A 20,005-nucleotide genomic window follows, 5' to 3' on the forward strand; every position below is an offset into this window, starting at 1 on the left:
GACTGCCTGTAGTTGCCTGCTGACAGGGTAGTATAGCAGATTTACAGATCACTGGTGGGAGTTAGCATGGCATTTTCCAAATGGAAATGGAGCAAGTCTTTCCTTTCATAAAACTTTAAACAAACAAGGGACTGGATGGCTCAGAGAACTGAAGATGGGGAAGAGTTTCCAATCTGTGTCATTTCACTAAAATGTGATGATGCCTGTTAAAAATTAGTTTTCTGGCCCTAAAACAATTTCTCTCTGAAGGTACTCTATTTCACTTACCCACCATTACAACAGGCAGCCTGCTGGTAACATCACAGAAAGCCCCAGACCCGGATGGAACTGTCCTCCAATGTCAGAGATTGCTTCCAGCTCAGTGCAGGGAAATTTTTGGCAACTTGTCTTGATATCTGTTGTATGGAGAGACACCACTCTCTAGTGCTACCACCTGTCAAGCACCTTTCATAAAAGCTAAACTTCTCAGCAACAAGATTTGCCTTTTCTCAATTATCTCTTTGTTTGGAACTTTCCTCATCATTTGTAAAATAAAACTAACATGAAATTGGTTTCTGTTCTGGTTTTGTTTTACTAACATCAGATGAACCACTCAGTATTTTCTAGAGATTCACTTCTTCACCCTAAGGTGCTGCAAAACCTGTCCCCTTCTGAGACATTTTCCATAGTACTGGAGCCAGTTCTGTGCAAAGATGAGGGTACAGAGGTAGAAATTTATTCCCAGTAGGCACCTATTTCATTTTGACATCTGGAGTAAACCAAATCCTGCCCTGTCATGTGCAAAATGCATTAGAGCTTAGGGAGTTCTGCAGAGCAAAACAACAGAGAAGCAGTAATGTACTGCTATGTAACTCTTAGGAGAATTCATAGAGCACAGCAGGACATTTTGACTGGCTGGTCCCCTGTTTTTCCAAGATTGTGGTCTCTTGCCAAGGATTGTTCATTTAAGGGGTTGGACTAAGCAATATGGGAGTCTATGAAGCAAAAAGGGTTCGAGCTTTCTTATGAAGGTAAAAGCTTTCTTATGAGTCCATTAGAACTCAGGATATCATTCTTTATTTCCCAACTCTGCCCAAGACTTCTAAGCCAGCTGGGATAAATCAGAGCAGTTCTATTAACTTGGAGCTTGGGTGAATTACTTAGTCTCTTTATGCCTCAGTCCCTCTTCTAGAACATAGCGATAATCAAACTCTGAGGGTGTGTCTAAACTACATGCCTCCATCGACGGAGGCATGTAGTTTAGACGTAACCTGAGGCACTCACATTGTGGAGACGAAGGACAAACAGGCTGTGTCCAGACTCAGGGGTTTTTTTCGGGAAAAGTAGCCTTTTTCCGAAAAAACTTCACCTGCGTCTAGACTGCAGCCGCGTTCTTTCGAAATTAAATCGAAAGAACGCGGCTTTTCTTTCGACGGCGGTAAACCTCATTTCACAAGGAAGAACACCTTCTTTCGAAAGTGCTTCTTTCGAAAGAAGGCGTTCTTGAATGTAAATAGGGCTTCTTCGAAAGAGAGCATCCAGACTCACTGGATGCTTTCTTTCGAAAAAGCGGCTTGCTCTTTCGAAAGTTCCGCGTGCAGTCTAGACGCTCTCTTTCGAAAGAGCCTCTTTCGAAAGAGGCTTGCAGTCTAGACATAGCCACAATGTGGACCGTATAGATTTTGCAAGTGAAAAAAAAAAGCTTCCTCCCTTCAAAACAAAGCATCAATACATGTAACTAGTGCACAAGCACACTGCAGCTGACAGCCAGGTAGCTTCATAAAGCAGACCAGGGATACTGACTGCTCTCTTTTCAAATATAGATTTTAACAGAATAATTACAAAGCAAGCACTGCTGAGGTAAAAAGGTGGCCAAGATATATTTTCTACACATAAAAAGGCACCCATTACAGATTAGTTTCATTTAAAGACTTCTCATTTTCATTTCTAAAATCTCTAACTAAATTGCCTTTTTTTCTTCAGGGTCTAGTGTGACAGGTGTATGCTACTTCCATGAATGGTATTAATGGGAGCTGTAGGCATAGCCACTGCTGAGTATAGCCCTAAATCTAGTCATGTCAAAAGAGCACTTTTTTAATGGGGATGATTATTGTCAGCTATTTTACATGTAAAAGGCTCTCTGCATGTTTATTTTTGTACTGTATTTTTTGTGGGGATGTAAGTCACAATCTGTCATGTGTCTTCTAGGAGCAGCTAAAGGCTTTGGACCGGGAAATAAACACGTTTGTGGATTATATGTTTGGGTCTCGAGGTAAGTGTGCTTTTTCCCGGGCTCCCAATAAGTCATCTTTTCATGTGCAAACAAAAGCTGTTTGAATCATCTGCAGGTCTAATATAACACTTGAAAATAAGAAAGAAGCCGTAGCTTTCATAAAGGCTGTGACCAAGATGTTCAACGTTGACGCACCGTTTGGAGTGTTTCACTCAGGCCCACAATGGTGCGGATGGGCACGGGGGAGGGGGAGGAAGGATAAGAGGACAGTTGCCCTGGGGCCCAGCAATTCACAGGGACATGGGACTTTTCCACCACCACAGTAGCAGTAGCAGTGGCCAAAGCCCCAGGCTAGATTTTCTGAAAATGCTGAGCACCCACCTTCTGGAAAATCTCGGTTGCCAACTCTCCAGGATTGTCCAGGCATTTCCAGGAATTAAAGGTTAACCTGTAATTAAAAATCGTCATGTGATGAAATCTCCAGGAATATGCCCAACCAAAACCAGTAACCCTATCAAGCCTCTGTGAGGTTTCTCAAGTTTGGTACTCCAGAGCTGGTTCTCCCAAAAATCACTAGTCAGTTATTTAAGAAAAAAAGTCTTTAGCACAGAGTATAGTTAAAAGTCTGTTGAAAACAGAGGAGCTCTGAATTATGGTGCCAAAACCAACCTTAACTCTAGCTCATCCTCTAGCTCAGAGGTTCCCAACATGGGGTACGCATACCTCCAGGGGGTATGAGAAGCTTGTCAAGGGGGTAGAGGGAATATCTGGTAAATAACTAGATTATCCTAATTGAAATATTCCAGAAGTTGTAGTGTTAAAGTTGTGGATTCTAGCCTAGAATTTATTTCCTTTCATATTGAATAGGGGGTACGGGAAGGTTTACTAAAAGCCAAGGGGGTACAGGGACCGAAAAAGGTTGGGAACCCCTGCTCTAGCAGATCGCATCCCATTTGTTTACACATAGATATATCACACTACACCATCATGTTCTGCATTTCCATTCTAGCCCACAAATAATACCCAAATAATTGCACTACAAACCACTTCTACACTTATCACATTTGGGCCATTGACCCCAACACAAAGTTTCCTTCACTTCAGCTACCAAATAGATTGGCTATATACATGAGGTATGCCAGGGTAAAACGCACCTCTAAACACAAACACATCCTAGGACCAACCTGTCCCAGAGGTAACTAAATCTTGGTGAAAAAATGTTTATAGAAGAAACAAGGTGTACATCTATTCTTTGCAGTCTTCCTTAAGTATTCGCAAAATACATAGCTGTGTTTTTGTGCACTCAGATACTGTGGTAATGAAAGCCATATAAACACAAATCAAACATTAGCTATCTGAATTTTTACTGTCTCATTAATACTTGAATGATTTTGGTGACTCAGATCATCTTCTCAAAAATGTCCAATAATAAAAGCTGTTCAACAAATGTTCGGAACAGTTTTTCCATCAGAAAATGCCATGACAAAATCACATTTTGTGAGAATGTGTGCACTTGGTTTGAAGTTTCATGAAAATTATGGAGATATTTGACTTCAATGAGGTCAGAATTTTTTTTCAGTTTATTCTGATTTGTCACGTTATTTATAATAACATAAATCAAAGAAAACAACATTTGGATAAAGTCAAAACAAAATATATTTGGAATATTTGTGTGTCATGCAAACTTCTAAGATTTTGACTTTTCATCTGGAAAGAGGATGAAATCAGACTTCAAAATCTTCACATTTTCTGCACAGAGGAAACCCTATTCCAGGCATAAGAATAATCTCATCTTCACGTGGTTCATCTAGCTAACAAAGGGACTAGTACTGAAAGATACTGATTGCAGTGTAAGTTAAAGGTACCAGATCCCTTCAGGCTGAGATCCACAATCTCAGCAAACCTCATGCAGATTCAGGTCACTTCTTTCAGACCCTTTCTAGACTTTGTCTGCTTCCTATATCTATCACCTCAGAACAGACCCATCAACGCAAGGGGGGAGGTAGGCAAAGGGGACAGTTGCCCCAGCGCCCAATAATTCAAAGGGGCCCAGGGTTCCTGGTCGCAGTGACTGCTGGAGCCTCGCTCCCTTTTGAATTGTCACCAGAGTGCTGCTCCGCGCAATTCTGAGGGTTGGGGACAGGGTACGCGTGCCATGATCCAGGCAGCGCTGACGGCTGGCTGCCATGCTACCTGAGGGGGTCATACCTGCTTCCTGAATCAAAATATGAAGACCTACATCATAGTGTCATTGTAAAGATTATAACAGAGTTTTCGGGTGCCTCATCTTGCATTTCATCAGATTAATAGTCTTCGGATCTTAACATTCCTATTTTTAAGGGAAAATAGTTACAGAATTCTTAAAATCTGGTTTTTAAAACATTCCTGTGGGAACAGCAATCACCTCCATTAGCTTTGAAACATATTTGATCTTTGCAAAACTTTGGATTGCACCATTTCTGGATTTTTACCTGAATCTATGTTAAAAATGAATAGAATGGCTTCCAAGAAAATACTTGTAAAATAAGCCTTTAATACAAGCTAGTTAATGCAGTGTAATAACCCCGTGTGTGAAGGCTTTGTTCCTTTTTACATACATAAAGGCCATGCCCTTTTATCCTCCTCTCTCCAGTGCCTCCAGAGCCAAGTCTTTGAGATGGATGAATTGTGGTTAACATAACCACACAACAAATACTATTGCTCCCCTGGGTCTTCAGAATGCACTTTAGTAAAACAAATACTGCCTGTGCCAACTCACTCAGAGATTCACAGTTGGCATTTGAAAGGCAAGGTCTCATAGGAATGACTGCCATTTGAAAGGAATTGAATATTAATAGCCCAAATCAGCTACAGAATCAAAAGTCTATGAAAACATGTGTAGTGCTTAGGGAGGGATAGTACTAAAGCTATTCATGCCCAGACACTCATCTCAAGGAGCTTAGAATCATAACTTATTGGAAAAGAAAAAAGCAACTTCATTCTCTGAGTTTGGTAGGAAATAGTGTCACTCTGTTCCCCATTAGTAGCTTCAAATATTTTCCCGAGTGCACCTGTGCTCTTATGTCAGCAATGTTCATTTTTCCTCACTTGTTGCTGAGCTGTCTCTCACCAGTTGGGAATAGGACTTCAGTGGCATCTTACTCTAACTCTTGGGGCTGATCCTGGCCTTTACTATGACTAACTTTTATTGATCCTACTGTTCTAAATGGCATCTTTGGACATAGACTGGCACCCAGAGTCAGGGAAGATTTAAGGTAGTTTAAAGTCTTCCTCCTCCTTGGCCGCATGGATTGCAGAAGGGCCAGGCCTGGCCAAAGAGTTTGTGGGGACCAAGGCAGCCCCCTGACAGTGGCCGCTCCCAGGCAGAGCAGTGAGTGAGCAGCCAGGCCTGCAGTGAGTGAGCGAGCAAGCACTGGGTAGTGTAGGGTCCTGAAGGCACCAGGCTCAAGGTAACCGCCTCACTTGCCTTGTTGTAAGGCTGGGCCTGAGAAGGGCTAAAGATACTGGACATATTAGCCTGTGTCCAACATATAAGCTGTTAGCTGTTTTTTTATGAAGATTTTTTTTTATAAGGAGATGAAAAGTAAGCCTGTTGCCAGCTGAGAACAAAATAGCAATATGGGAGCAGTCCTCCGGTAATACAGTGCTTCAAAATAACTTGTGACCTTACCCTCTGCTGGATTAAACTAGTACACTAAGGAGAGATACCTGTCTTGAAGGGATTTAGAGGCAAATCATTTTTTTCAGATTAGAGGGGTTCCTATCTGAAGGCCTCTCATCTTCTTGCTACCCACATCAGCTGGCAAGAACAGAACTACAGTGAAACAGCAGCCCAAGGTGCAGTCTGATACTACATTTCTGAATTTACCTGTGGCATTAAACTATGCAATGGTTAGACCAGTTAAGCCACAAGACACAGCTGTGCTAGTACAATTATAACTAGTTAAGTAGTACAAGTACAAATTGCAATTACATTGCATCTCAAACACTAGCACTGAAAGTATGATCTTGTTTGTTTATGGCCCCATGCAGTAGCATGCACTTTTATTTCAGTCGTCTCTGTATATGTAGTGGCACAGCCCAAAATAACATGGCACTCTGTAAAATGGTCATATAGACAGGTAATTCACAAAAAATTGCTCAAATAGATGGAGAGATTCTCTCCCTCCCTTAACAAAGGAGAAGCTCTGATGAATTCTAGTGAACTTACTAAAAAGACTAAAATATTAAAGCATTACAGACTTCGTTCCTCTTGGTTTGACAGCAGGCCATCTGAAATAAATGATTACTGTTCCTTTAAAAATAACCCATCTTTTTATTTTGCTGTATATTTTTAGACAATGGCTGACAAGCAGGGTATTTCCAGGGGCAAGGAAGCAGGGAAATCACTCTGGATGCCAACTTCCAGGGCTACTGAACTTCTGTGCCACACAGCTTTTTGTTTTCCTTCCCTGTTTCTGTTTGGTTGGATTTGGAGGAGTCCATGCACCTAAAGCATTGTTAGTCCTTTGGAGACCACACATTATTTTCTAAAACCAATTTCCATAGTAGTATTGAAAGTCATCTACCACCACCTGCCATCCTGCACTAAAGTCAATGGAAGCTCTGCCATTGAGTACCATCAATCCCTTGTATGGCTTTGTCCCCTTCTCTGGTAGCTACGTCTCATAAAGCAGTTTACACTGACTGCAGCTATTGAACTATCACTTCTTTTGGCTCAAGCAGTGGATAAATTCTTAGCTTGCATATAGCACTTTTTACCCACAGATCACAGAGCACTTTCAGATGAGGCTAGTATCATGATCCCCATTTTAGAGATGGAGAAACTGCAGCACAGAGTGATGTGATTGACTAAGAGTCACCCCAGAGGGTCAGTAGCAGAACTGGGCATAGAATCTAGATAGCTTCAATCCCCATCTTCTGCTCTCTTTCCACTAAACTGAACAGAATACTTGCGCAAGAGGGCTTAATTCCTGAGCAGGAGCATCGGCGTATTTACGCAAGAACCACCAATTACTGTACAGCACAAAGTCAGTGTTCTTGCGCAAATACTCATGGCCAGTGTAGACAGGCACAAAATCATGCCAGTCTAGATGCACCCTCTGTGGCATTATTTTGCCACCAACTTCAGTGGTGTTAGGATTTCATTCCCTGGCTCTGGCTCTGGCTCATCATTATTTTTAATTGAAAGTTAGTTTGAGATGCAATCTGAGCGTGTGTGCACATCTCTTTTATTACATGCCATGTTCCAGGGCTCTGATAGTGTACTGTCACTCACTGCTTTCATCTGGAATTTAGTTGTTGGAATGATTCAGAATGGTCAAACTTACAGCATGGAACACTTTCCCTAGTAAGTAGATGAATTTGTACCCATTTGGACATAAAGGAGTCTGACAGACAGTAGACAATGTTAACTGCTCTCTATTTTCCAATCAGATCCATACAGTTTCCCCCAAAAATGGAAGAAGAGAACAATTTTCAGTGTGAAGCTTCAAAAGCGAGCACTGAAAGTAAACCAATAGTAATAAGTATTATGTTTAAGTGGCTTGACATTGCAGCCATTAGTCACTTGCAGTTAAAGCATTAGGACATAAGCTGTGCTCCTTTAGCGAGGATGTGAAAACTTGCTGTGCGTGTCTAGAGTGGAAGTAGCTTTCATCACTTATCTAATTTTCCATTTTAGCTCACCTCATCATCTGATTTCTAACAATTACTTTTACTCTAGTTGCAAAGGCAGTTTCTGGTTACCTTCTCAGTGTCTCTAGTGGAACTCCTTTGCTCTGGAGACTGCATGCATGTGTGAACTCCCTTTAGAAATCAGCCTTCTGATGCAGGCAAGACTGGTGTTATCCTCATCAGCATTACAATTTCTCTCTCATTTTTAAAGGTGCACTCAGTCAAGTTTTGTATGGCTTGAGTTTTACCTTACTTTTATTTTCTTATGCCTTATTTGTACTCATCCCATGTATTGGATGATGGCCCAAGATCATCTTATATGTCTGGTCATCTTTCAGACCAAATAATTTTTTCCAATGCCATTCTAACTGTCAAGGCTCGTATGCTCTTGTATAGATGATACTGTATCTCTGTGCAATATGCTCTCTTGGAACAGACAATGCTTGTGCCAGAAGACATGCTGAATGTTTATTAATTAATATTATCACATCTAAGACAAACACATTTTCAGATTCCAAGGAAGAAAACACCATTTCATCTTGCTAATACAGAGCGATCTGAACTGAGAAGCAAGAAAATCCCAAATAATTTCAGCTCCATTACTAGCTGACTGTACTTTTAGACAGATTTATTCTTCAGCACTCCCAGTAGTGAGAATGAAAAAAAATACAGTCTTCCAGTTTTAATAGATGTGGTTGACACTAAGTTATTCAAACCACAGACTATCTAGTTTTAGACAAAATTCAACTAATGAGTAAAATAAGAGGGAAGAAAGGAGGGAGGCAGGAAGTGACAGAAATAATAAACACACATTTATTATTGTGTTATTCACAAAGGACAGTTCTAAATAATTTAAATTTTGTTGTTGAAAACAAGGTTTTCTGATGAAAAAATCTTTTAACAAAACATGAGAAGATAAAATATTTTTTCTTAAAAAAAAAAGTCAGTAAATGTTTGATGAAAGTATCCTCTTGAGGAATTTTTCAAGCCCCATTTAGAGGTATTGTTCAAGAGTGAAAAAGTGAAACTAAACCCACATGTGGTATTTTACTGTCCAATTTAGCAAAATACAAAAAGTAAACATGAATGGTAAAACAAAAATTGTTTTCTTTTAACAAATCCAAATGATTAATACAGGTAAGGGTAGTTTTAGCATAGTTTGTGATTTATTTTTTTTTAAACCCAAAACTCATGTCTCAGATAAGGAATATCTTTTGGACAATTGAGCAGTCTTTAAAAAAAGAAAGCATATATGATGAAGCAATTTCATGTACCATAAAGTCTGTTGCTGAAGAGATTTTGCTGTATTAAGATTACTTTCCCTGGAAATTCAGTCTTTCATTTGCAGATCTTGGCAGGAGTGCAAACCATTATTCTTTGCTCCTGCCATCCCTTTGTTCACCTGGAAAAGAATGATGCCATAGATTTGGCATATGAGGCTTGATCATGCTCTTCCTTTTCAAACAAGTGTTATTAATATTAATGAGATTACTTGTGTGAATAAGGCAAGTAGGATTTGGTCTTAGTATCTTTCAGGATCAAGCAAGTGTACCCCATGAGCTAATGAGAGAGCAGGCCCTAAATTTAAAGAACAATTATTTGATAATAAGCAAAACAAATACTGAAAAAGAAATGACAGATTTAATGTTTGACTTTCCCTATACAAAAGCCCGAGTAAATAAAGTTAAAAATATGTAATAAAATTGTTACTGTCTGTGAATAATTTTTCCAATGTGTACTTTGTGTGTGTATAATATTATTAAAATGCAGGATATGTGTTCAGACAATTTAGTATTTAATTTAATTTTAAATTTTAACCACAGACGTATATTGACATGAATTGAGTATTTGGCAGCCCATTACTGTAAACAGCATCTCCTTTGGAATGTTACCTCAGGTTATTTGCAATGGTATAATGACCATATTGGTCCCACCATGTGACACAGGAAAGACAAGTCTCAGCACGTTCCCACCAGCACCTTTAAACAGACACTCTGAATATGGATAGAAATGTAGCCGTGTTAGTCTGCTGTAGCTGAAACAAAAAACAGGACGATGTAGCACTTTAAAGACTAATAAGATGGTTTATTAGGTGATGAGCTTTCGTGGGTCAGACCCACTTCCTCAGATCAAATAGTGGAAGAAAATTGTCACAAACCATATATACCAAAGGGTACAATTAGGAAAATGAACACATATGAAAAGGACAAATCAAATTTCAGAACAGAAGGGGGATGGGGAGGTAAATGTCTGTGAGCTAATGATATTAGAGGTGATAATTGGGGAAGCTATCTTTGTAATGGGTAAGATAATTAGAGTTTTTACACCTGAGTTTGAATAAAGACTCTAATTATCTTACCCATTACAAAGATAGCTTCCCCAATTATCACCTCTAATATCATTAGCTCACAGACATTTACCTCCCCCCTTCATCCCCCTTCTGTTCTGAAATTTGATTTGATTTGTCCTTTTCATATGTGTTCATTTTTTTAAATTGTATCCTTTGGTATATATGGTTGTGACAATTTTCTTCCACAATTTGATCTGAGGAAGTGGGTCTGGCCCACGAAAGCTCATCATCTAATAAACCATCTTGTTAGTCTTTAAAGTGCTACATAGTCCTTTTGTTTTGTTTCACACTGAATATGGGCTGCCTCCTTTTAGCAGTACCGAGCAAGCCATTTTGAATTGCTCATTGCATTTGTTTCTGTTCAGATTCCAGGGTCAGAGGATGGCTCCTGTTGGATTCTTACCTACCCACATTTTTCCTTACTGTAATATATCTACTATCCATATGGCTTGGCACCAAGTTTATGAAGAACAGGCCTGCATTCTCTCTCAGGGGTCATCTCATTGTATATAACCTTGGAGTTACAGTGCTTTCCTTGTACATGCTCATAGAGGTAAGTTTTCTTAAATACAGCACCACATCTGAGAAGGACAAGCAGTAAGTCATTTAGTAAATCATGACTTCCTGAGTAATCTGGGTTTTCAAATTGCAACTTTTCAGCCAGTTTAACAATTGATCTGAGAGACTCGGTAATAATTTGACTCCTAGAGCACCTTGTAGCCATGGAGTTCAATGCCATCATTAATGAGCTCTGCCTCACACCTAGAGTTAGTCAGTTTCTGCTAAAGCAGAAAGTTTGCAAATCTGCATTTGAACTTTCAGTGATTGCCCTGTTCAGCTATAACTATGTCCTTTTATTCATCATTTGTGACCATTCCAATGCATTATGGAGGTGTAACTGCATGGATCCCAGAATATCAGAGAGAAAAAGTAGGTGGGGTCATAGCTTTTACTGAGTTCTGTTGGTGAGAGAGCTTGAAAGCTTGCCTCTCTGAACAACAGAAGTTGTTCCAATAAATTTTAAAAAATCTTACCCATTTTGTTTCTAATTCCTGTAATTTTTAAAAATTTGCATGTATGTCTATAGGGAATGACTATTTGTTCAAATGTCCATGTTTATATATAATAGAACAGATATATGTAGAAGAGTATGAGTTAATTATTCCTCATTTGCTGCTTACTATCATTTGTTTACATTGCCACATGCCATGAAAAGCAAAAGTTCAGCTGACTTCGAGAGTTTGGGAATCCCTAACTCAGCTACCCCCTGAAGCTCCTAGACTAACTTAGATAACTGTGGACCAGTAAAAAATGCATTCACAGAAATAAGCCATTAATGAATAGAAAAAAAGAGGATTCAATTTGCCTGATGGTTTAGTGAATAATACATTCAGCTCTATTGTGATAGAGCATTAGTTTTTTTTATTTTGCAAATGGGGAAACTATGACACAGATTAAATGATTTGCCCAGAGTCACACGGGAAGTGTGTGGTGGAGCCATGGATAGCACCCAAGTAAGCCTGATCCACAAGGATGTTTTTTCCTCCATATAGGAGATGCTCTGAGAAAATGCAGCTCTGCATTCCGTGTTCTCTCTAATCACTTTTAGAAAACTACACTGGTCTAAAAACTTCAGAATCACATATGTATGGTTCCATTTCCAAATGTCTGTCAGTTGAACAAACAAAGATCTTGGCTATTGTACCTAGCGCTGACCCTGGATTACTCAGGCATGTACCTATAATGGACATTAGGGGGTGAGCGAGGAGAGAGATTTTGAGCAACTCATCCTCTCTTGCTGGTTAGAATATGTACAATTGATGGGAAATGGCAACAGAAGCCTTGTGGCCCCTATAGAAACACTTTGCCCTGAGCTCAAACTAAGGATAGAAAATAGGAACAGGGGCAAAGGTCAGAAGTAACAAAACTGGTATCATTTGGTAACCACAGTTCTAAGGAATCTTGCATTTCAGATGTTTTGGGTTTCTGAGTAATTATTATGGATAATTCCAATTACTTAACCTTCAATGTTAACATGCTAAAAATAACCCTCATATTTGTCTGGTAAGTAACCCAGCCCCCATGAGAAATGCAGGCTGAATTACGCACTTGTTTTTGGAGTGACCTCTGGAGGTGCTAGATGACATTCCAGGCTTGTTCAGACTACCCTCGCAGCATTCCAGACTTCCAGTGCTGCACAAGGGCACCAGCATCGAGTCATTGACAAGAGAAAAACAAAATACCGATTGTTCTCTCAGCAGAGTGGCAAACATTGCTTTGCTAAGAAGTCAAACCAGGGCCTCCTGAAAACAGTCACATTTAAAGGAAATTTCTTTTGATCTTAACAAGAGACAATTTGCCTGATCAAACCTATGGGCTTAGATCTGGCTTGCCCAGTCATCCAAGGGGCCAATCCTCCATGAAGAGTCTCCTCCCATTCAGAATTTACATTTGCATTCCTTGAGCACCCATCATAATTGCTGAAACTAGATGAAGCCCAAAAATGGGGAAGAAATGAGCACAAGCCCACTTACTGGAGGGTTTGGCCACTACACAACAAATCCGCTCCTTAGTAAAAAGTAACATTCAGGGGGTTAACATTTAATTTGTGGCAGAGGCACACAGAATGTAATCCAAGTAGTAAGGTTCAAAGAAAATGCAGCATATTACACAGAAAAATCAGAACCCTGCTCTCCTGTGGCCAGAAGCAGACTCCGCCCTCCACTGAGGTGGTGAATACGTTAGAACTTAGAGGGTGTACATTATACAGCTGAAGTGCACATGATTTTTGATATTTTTAATACACTCTTGCTACTACAGATTTCCCTTAGCTTGCTTGAGCTTTCACCTTCTGAAATTGTTTTGCTGTGCATAATACTAGTTTGTCACTGCCCTCGTTATTCATCCAGGCCTCCCCTCTGGAACCCCAAGCTCAGCAGCTTTATCATCCAGTTCTCTCTCACACAATTTCTGTTGTTCACAGTCACAGAGCTCACTGCTCCGTGTTCTACATTGGTTATGGATCTGTTTATGCATCATCCCTTAAATCATTTCCCATACCTTCTAACCAACCCTGACCCCAATGCCTCTTAGAATTCTGCCTGGCCATCTATGAGTCGTGTCACCTATATAGGGCCCTTACCACCACATAGTGCCAGAAGCACCTCCTTCCCACTTGTTCCCAGGTGGAGGGGGCCCCAGTGATGCTGGGCTCAGCTGCAACAGATGTGCCACATTAGGCAGTTTCCCTGTAACAGGGGAATTCTGTGCTTGGCCTTTGCAGCTGGGTTATGGCTCCAAGATGCCTGCTGAGTAGCGCACAAGACCCATAACCTACCTCTGCTTGAATATCTGGCTCATGGTCTGAATTACATCAGTTTACTAACAACTGGCTTTTTTTCATCCCAAAAGATTATGATTTTTGAATAAAGATCCAAATGCTGATGGTCATGGGGGTGTGTATGCCAACCACACATACATACAGTGGCCATATTTTCCAAACCAAAAATTGGGAGACATGATCTGACAAAGGATTTTTTTCTGATTTGTGAGTGGGCTGGGAGTATAGGGGTCTCAGCAGAGCGGTGAGTGAGGGGGCTGGAGGTACGGGGTATCAGCAAGGTTTTGAATGAGAGTGCTGGGGGTCCCATCCAGGAAAATCCAGGACATACAGTGCCGACCATACATCCCCGATTTTCTGGGACAATCCCAATTTCAAATATTCCGTCCCGTTGTTCCCATATGCCATTGGAATGTCCCAGAAATTCCAATATTTCACCAAATATTTTGGCTGGGGATGGAGAGTGAGCTCCGAGGCTGGATCCAGCTTGCAGGGAAGGCTGAGGAAACAGCAGTGGAGGGATGTGGTTCCTGGAGGCTTTTCCTGCTGCTCCAGAATCCAGCCAATAGGAGCAGTGGGAGGCAGTGCTTGGGGCTCGGTGTTGGAAACCATGTGAAAGTAAGTGACCCTCCCTTCCCCTCATACTCAGATCCCACACTCCCATCCCTCTAATTCACTGCCTTACCAACACCCCACACTTGTACCCCCAGCCCACTCACTCATCGCCCTGCCGACACCCTGCATCCCCAACCTCCTCACAAATCAGAAAAATATCCTGTCAGATCAGGTGTCCCAACCTTTGGTTTGGAAAATATGGTCACTGCCAGGGGAGGAGGAGCGTGGAGAGGAATTACAAACCAAATCCTCTGTCCAAATCTAACCTGCCTCCTAAATTGCACCCAGAAGCAAACAGACAGCAATTTGGGGACTAGTAACATTTGATCTATGGAAAATCCCATGAAGCTGCCAAGTTTTCATGCCTGGCTCTGCACATAGGTAACTCCAGCAAAATTCACCTCAAATAAACTGTTACAACACTCAGGTTACGTACAGACAGACACAAGAGACACTTTTGACTACAGACAGTATTTGGGACCCCAAATACCTTGAAGTTCAAAACAGAATCCTGAACTGTGACTTTAATAACTGAAAGCTAGATTCTCTTAATAATTGAAGCAGCCACGAAGTCTACCAGGTTCTTGAGTAGTTTCCCTCAGCAGTCAGCTGCAATTGCTATCCTATCCCATTTAGATTAAACCTTACCTAGCATGCATTTGTTCACATCATACCTTGTCTAGGCACTGAGAAAACCAAGACACTGCACCACCTGGGTCAAATCAGATGGACAGTAGAAAGGTGTGTCATCAGCATATGGCTGGCATTGCACCTACCCTGTAGCTTCATACACTTTAGTTCATATGCACCAAATGAGGCACATGTATTTTAAAAGTGAGGTCAATTAATAGATAAGAACACCATGAGTAAGAACCTTGTCCTCAGAGTAACAATTAACATAGCCTATTGGTTTCTTTCTGAGAGGAAAGAATAGAACTACCACACCTGAGGAAGCCTACTGAGTCTTGCCAATTTTTGCAATCAAGTCAAAACCACCACAGGATCCCTGGTACAAAAGGTTACTAGGCTAGTTAAAAGCAGCATCAGGAACACCATCTCTAAAACTTCATCAACCAGTAGGGTCAGTGTTATACATGAGCTTATACCCAAATCAACAGCTAGCAAGAAACCCAACCACTTTTCCAATTACTTTACCCAATAGGGGCCGAGCAAAGCCATATCTATCCTAACACTGCATTCATCAAGTCATAAGCCGTATCAGCTGGGTTGTGTTAGTCTTTGCAACTCAACTTTGGGATTACTGTGCACCTCACAGATTGCAACTAATGATTGGAAAAATGATCACAGTATTTGAATTTGGTACAGTAGTGAACAAGCTAAATGAAAAAAGGGACACTTTCTCTCAAAACAGATTTTGTTTATTTTGGTAGCTGAAATTTATTATTTCCATCATAATGTGCTGCAGTAAAATATTACAAATAAACAAGTAATTCATTTATTTGCAAAAATAAAGCCTTAGAGAAGGCCTCATATGTCCATATACCCCAGTTTAAGAAATACTTTTAAAAACTAAGGAACAATATTTTTTCATGAGGAACACCAAGGATTTTTTCTTGAGCAAAAAAGAAAAAAAAAGGATCGGGGAAAATTATTGAGCAAAAATAACTTTAAGGGTCATTTTGAATTCTGTTGTTCTCCATGGCACACCTCCAACTGCCTTGCGGCACACCAGTGTGTCACGGAACACAGTTTAAGAAATACTGATATTCCCTGCTAAATCTTAGCTGAGAAGCAGAGAGAGGAGAGCAATTTTAATTCAAGTTATGAAGAGGGCAACTTTGTGGGATTTTAGTGTATAAAAGACCTCCTGGAGGCTCTCCTGGCACTTTAGTGACAGTGCAGTACTAGAGCTCAGAATTCAGATCTTTGTGAAAGTGTTCTGAGCCTGGAATAAGTGGAACCTGAGAGATCATCCCTTCCACCCAGCAAGTGATCAAAGCAGCCTTCACTGACACTAGTGTGGGCTAAGGAGAGGGAAATGGAGGTCCCACTTTCCACAAAAGATAAATTCCAGGATGCATTATACAACTGCATTTATTTCTGTGAAGACCACCATCTTGTAAGCTGCGGAGCACTACTGATTGATGGGAGAGTTGATAGTACTTGGAACTTTATAGGATCAAGGCCATATGGAAGATAATAGGCATAAAATAGGAGTAATAGGAGAAAACTTTCTGTCAGGGCATGTCAGGGGAGAGGAAGAGAGAAATCTGCATTTAAAATAATTTCCCATAGTGAGTGAAAGGTCACTGAGGACACAACAGAAAACAACAGTGCACTAAACGTAAAACTGTTTCTATGGGGGTGAGAACACTGCATGGTTTTTGTTCCTTTCTCAGGCTGTTCTTTCTTGAGCTGAGTTAGGAGATCTCAGTGGCCGACTTTGCTGTTTTCAGTAGCAGTTGTTCCTGTGAAATAAATTCAATGGCTACGTCTAGACTGGCATGATTTTCCGCAAATGCTTTTAACGGAAAAGTTTTTCCATTAAAAGCATTTGTGGAAAAGAGCATCTAGATTGGCATGGATGCTTTTGCGCAAAAGCACTTTTTGTGGAAAAGCGTCCGTGCCAATCTAGATGTGGTTTTGCGCAAGAAAGCCCCGATCGCCATTTTCGCCATCGGGGCTTTTTTGCACAAAACAGTTTTTAGCTGTCTACACTGGCCCTCTTGTGCAAAAGCATTTGCGCAAGAGGGCTTTTTCCTGAATGAGAGACGCATAGTATTTGTGCAAGAACGCTGACAATCTTACATGAGATCATCAGTGTTCTTGCACAAATTCAAGCAGCCAGTGTAGACAGCTGGCAAGTTTTTCCGCAAAAGCAAGTGCTTTTGCGGAAAAACTTGCCAGTCTAGACGCAGCCAATGTGTTTAACAGGAAAGACAAAACTTTTGAGCTACCTATTTTAGGCACAGCATGATAATTTACCCCTTTCCTCAATAAGACAATGCCCTGATATACAGCTCAACTATTACTGACTTCAGTGGGAATTGTATCAGGTATCCAAGGGCAGTTTGATATTAAATCAAATACAATTAACTTTTCAAATGCAGAATTGCTATTATTTTACTGATACTACAGAGTCACATGCAAAAACAGCTATTCTCTATATCTCTTGTAAAGCCTTCTGGGTTACATTTACACAGCACTTTACATCTTCAAGGTTATTTGCAAATATCACTAATTAATCCTCATTCCCCACCCCCTTTTTAAATTAAGGCATTATTACTCATTTAAAACATGGGGAAAGTGAAGCACTGCAAGGTTATGTAATTTATAAACACCAAATAGTTAGCGAGCAGTAGTGCTGGGATTAGAACTCAGGAATCTGTGATCCCTAATCTCAGGCTGGTCTACCTAACCTACATTGCCTCCTTAAACAGTTTACAGTTGTCCTGACAGCAGAGTATTTGAGGTGTTCAGAACACGTGGGCAGCAAGCTTTAAGTCCTAGCTGCACTGCTTCTTAGCTTCCTAGCCAAAACCTTGGATTGTACTGTAATTCTTTGAGACTCATATAAAAATAGGCAACCTCCATAGACACACACTTCCATGGATACATAGGGTAAAATTTTATCTAGACATGCAGGGATTTGATTACACAGTTCTGAAAGTGTAAACTCTGCACCCAGAAAGCATATCTAAGACCTTAAAATACATTTTTTGTTCAGGATTTATTCAGTATCAAAAGAGGGATTAAAGATCTTTTTTCTGCTTATCTTCTGCAGTGGAGTAGTAAAGTGCACACTTCTTTCTCTGCCCCTCCAGTAGGTCTCAACCTCATTCTAATGAGACTACCCCCCAGGGCTGAGAGGTAGTTCAGCTGCCATGCTCAATCAGTCTCAGATCCTTGGATACAGACACTGCTTTGAAGACTGTAGACTAACCTTGGACAATCCATATTTATTCTGGACTATTTTTCCTGAAGTTTTTGATCAGTGGATGGCCATACCATTGGATCTCTCTATTTGTTCAAGAACCACAAAATTTTTTATTTTTTTAAATATATTTACAACAAACTGCTGTTCAAATGAGAAGAAAAACAGGTATTTCCTCTCCAGAGAAAGTGTGCTCTAGCTCTTGCGCAAAAAGGAGCCATCTACAAAGTGCTTTTTTGCACAAAAACCTCTTGCGCAAAAGTGATCAGAGGAAATGTAAATGACAGCGTGACATAGGCAAATGAGCACTCCATTTGCATTTCCTCTTGCGGAAGAGGATTGTAGTATAGTGTGGTTGTAACATGGATAGGAGTACCCCGCTAGCTTTAATCTAGCTAATATGCTAATAGGTCACAGCATTACACCCTTTAGTCCTGGCTAGCAACCAGAGTAGGAACCCACTTGACACCTTGGCTGTGTCTACACTGGCATGAATTTCCGGAAATGCTTAAAACGGAATACTATTCTGTGTTCAGTTTTTCTGGAAAAGGAGCGTCTACATTGGCAGGCTGCTTTTCCGGAAAAGCCCTTTTTCTGGAAAAGCGTCTGTGGCCAATGTAGACGCGCTTTTCCGGAAAAGAGCCCCGATCGCCATTTTCACGATCGGGGTTTTTTTCTGGAAAAGACTACTGGGCTGTCTACACTGGCCCTTTTCCGGAACAGTGTTCCAGAATAAGGACTTATGCCCGAGCAGGAGCAGAATAGTTTTTCCAGAATAGCGGCTGATTTTGTACAGTAGAGCATCGTTGCTTTTCCGGAAATTCAAGGGCCAGTGTAGACAGCTTGCAGCTTATTCCGGAAAAGCGGCTGATTTTCCGGAATAAGTGGCCCAGTGTAGACACAGCCCTTGTGTATTCCTATTGAAGTAATTCAGTCTATGAGTGCAGGGGACTGCACTTGACTTCAGGGTTGACTTGACTTCAAGGTGCTTCCATTTCTGAGATTATTTTTCTCACCTCTTCCTCTGAGCCTCTCTTTCCTTCTCTGCTTTCTGTTTCCCACTCTTGGTTTTTCCCTATCCCTTCTTCTGCTTGCCCATTTTCTCTCTACCCCTGTTCACCTTCCCTCACACTCATTTCTCCCTTGGGGATCTTCTAATGACTTTTTAAAAGTTTATATATATGATGCATAATGCTCCTTGTCAGAAGCTAAATGGTCCCAACATCACCTTAAATAGAGCTAGCTGTGGCTTCCTTTTATTCCCAGTGTAAGTGCCAAGTCCAATATCTGTCTTAGCTCTTTCAAAGCTCAGGATATACTGTAGGAGCCTGTGTTTTCAGAAGGGCTTTATCAAAGAAAACAAGAAAGAGCATGCTGGAGAGGGAATCTGGAGTCAGTAGTCAATAGGGAAGTCCTTTAAAAATTCCAGTAATTATTATGCTTGGATGCAGTTCCCGTCTTCTCTCTGTCATGTTCTGCACCTGTGGCTGTTGGACATGTGCTCATTTAGGAAACCATGCATGGGAAGCTTGCAAGGCAGCATTCCTAATTGCTCACCCACACAGCTAAAAGCAACTGTTCCAGTCCAGAAATCCACTTTTAAAGAAGCCCATATAAAAATTATCAGTGTTGTGGTTCAGTAAGTACATATGATTCTCTCTCTGCTAATCTAGTATTATAGGATAATGCATGAGAAAGTTGTGATTATGTGACTATAATCCCATCAAGGGGGATCCAATGATGTATTAAACTCCAATAGTTACTTTGTTGCATTTAGCCAGTGGAGAGATTTCTGGCATGGCATGACCTACCGCCACAGTGAGTATGTACTGACCTAACTTCACCACAATTACTCTTTTGAAACAGGCAGGAGTTAGATTTCTGTAACAAAGCTGTCACTGTGAGCTTGCTCCCATT

The 20,005-nt window shown here is 40.7% G+C and overlaps 1 protein-coding gene across 1 annotated transcript in view; it reads left to right on the forward strand.

Moving 5' to 3' along the window:
• The window catches only part of ELOVL2 (ELOVL fatty acid elongase 2), a 76,642-nt gene that overhangs the window by 35,792 nt on the left and 20,845 nt on the right, over positions 1 to 20,005 (forward strand). Inside the window, exons 2-3 of the mRNA XM_075921261.2 lie at positions 2,188 to 2,251; positions 10,604 to 10,791. Of these exons, the coding sequence (XP_075777376.2) occupies positions 2,188 to 2,251; positions 10,604 to 10,791 (252 nt within the window). The remainder of the gene's footprint in view (positions 1 to 2,187; positions 2,252 to 10,603; positions 10,792 to 20,005) is intronic.

Source organism: Pelodiscus sinensis, chromosome 2 (assembly GCF_052426305.1).
Source record: "Pelodiscus sinensis isolate ZL-2025 chromosome 2, ASM5242630v1, whole genome shotgun sequence".
NCBI lineage: Eukaryota > Metazoa > Chordata > Testudines > Trionychidae > Pelodiscus > Pelodiscus sinensis.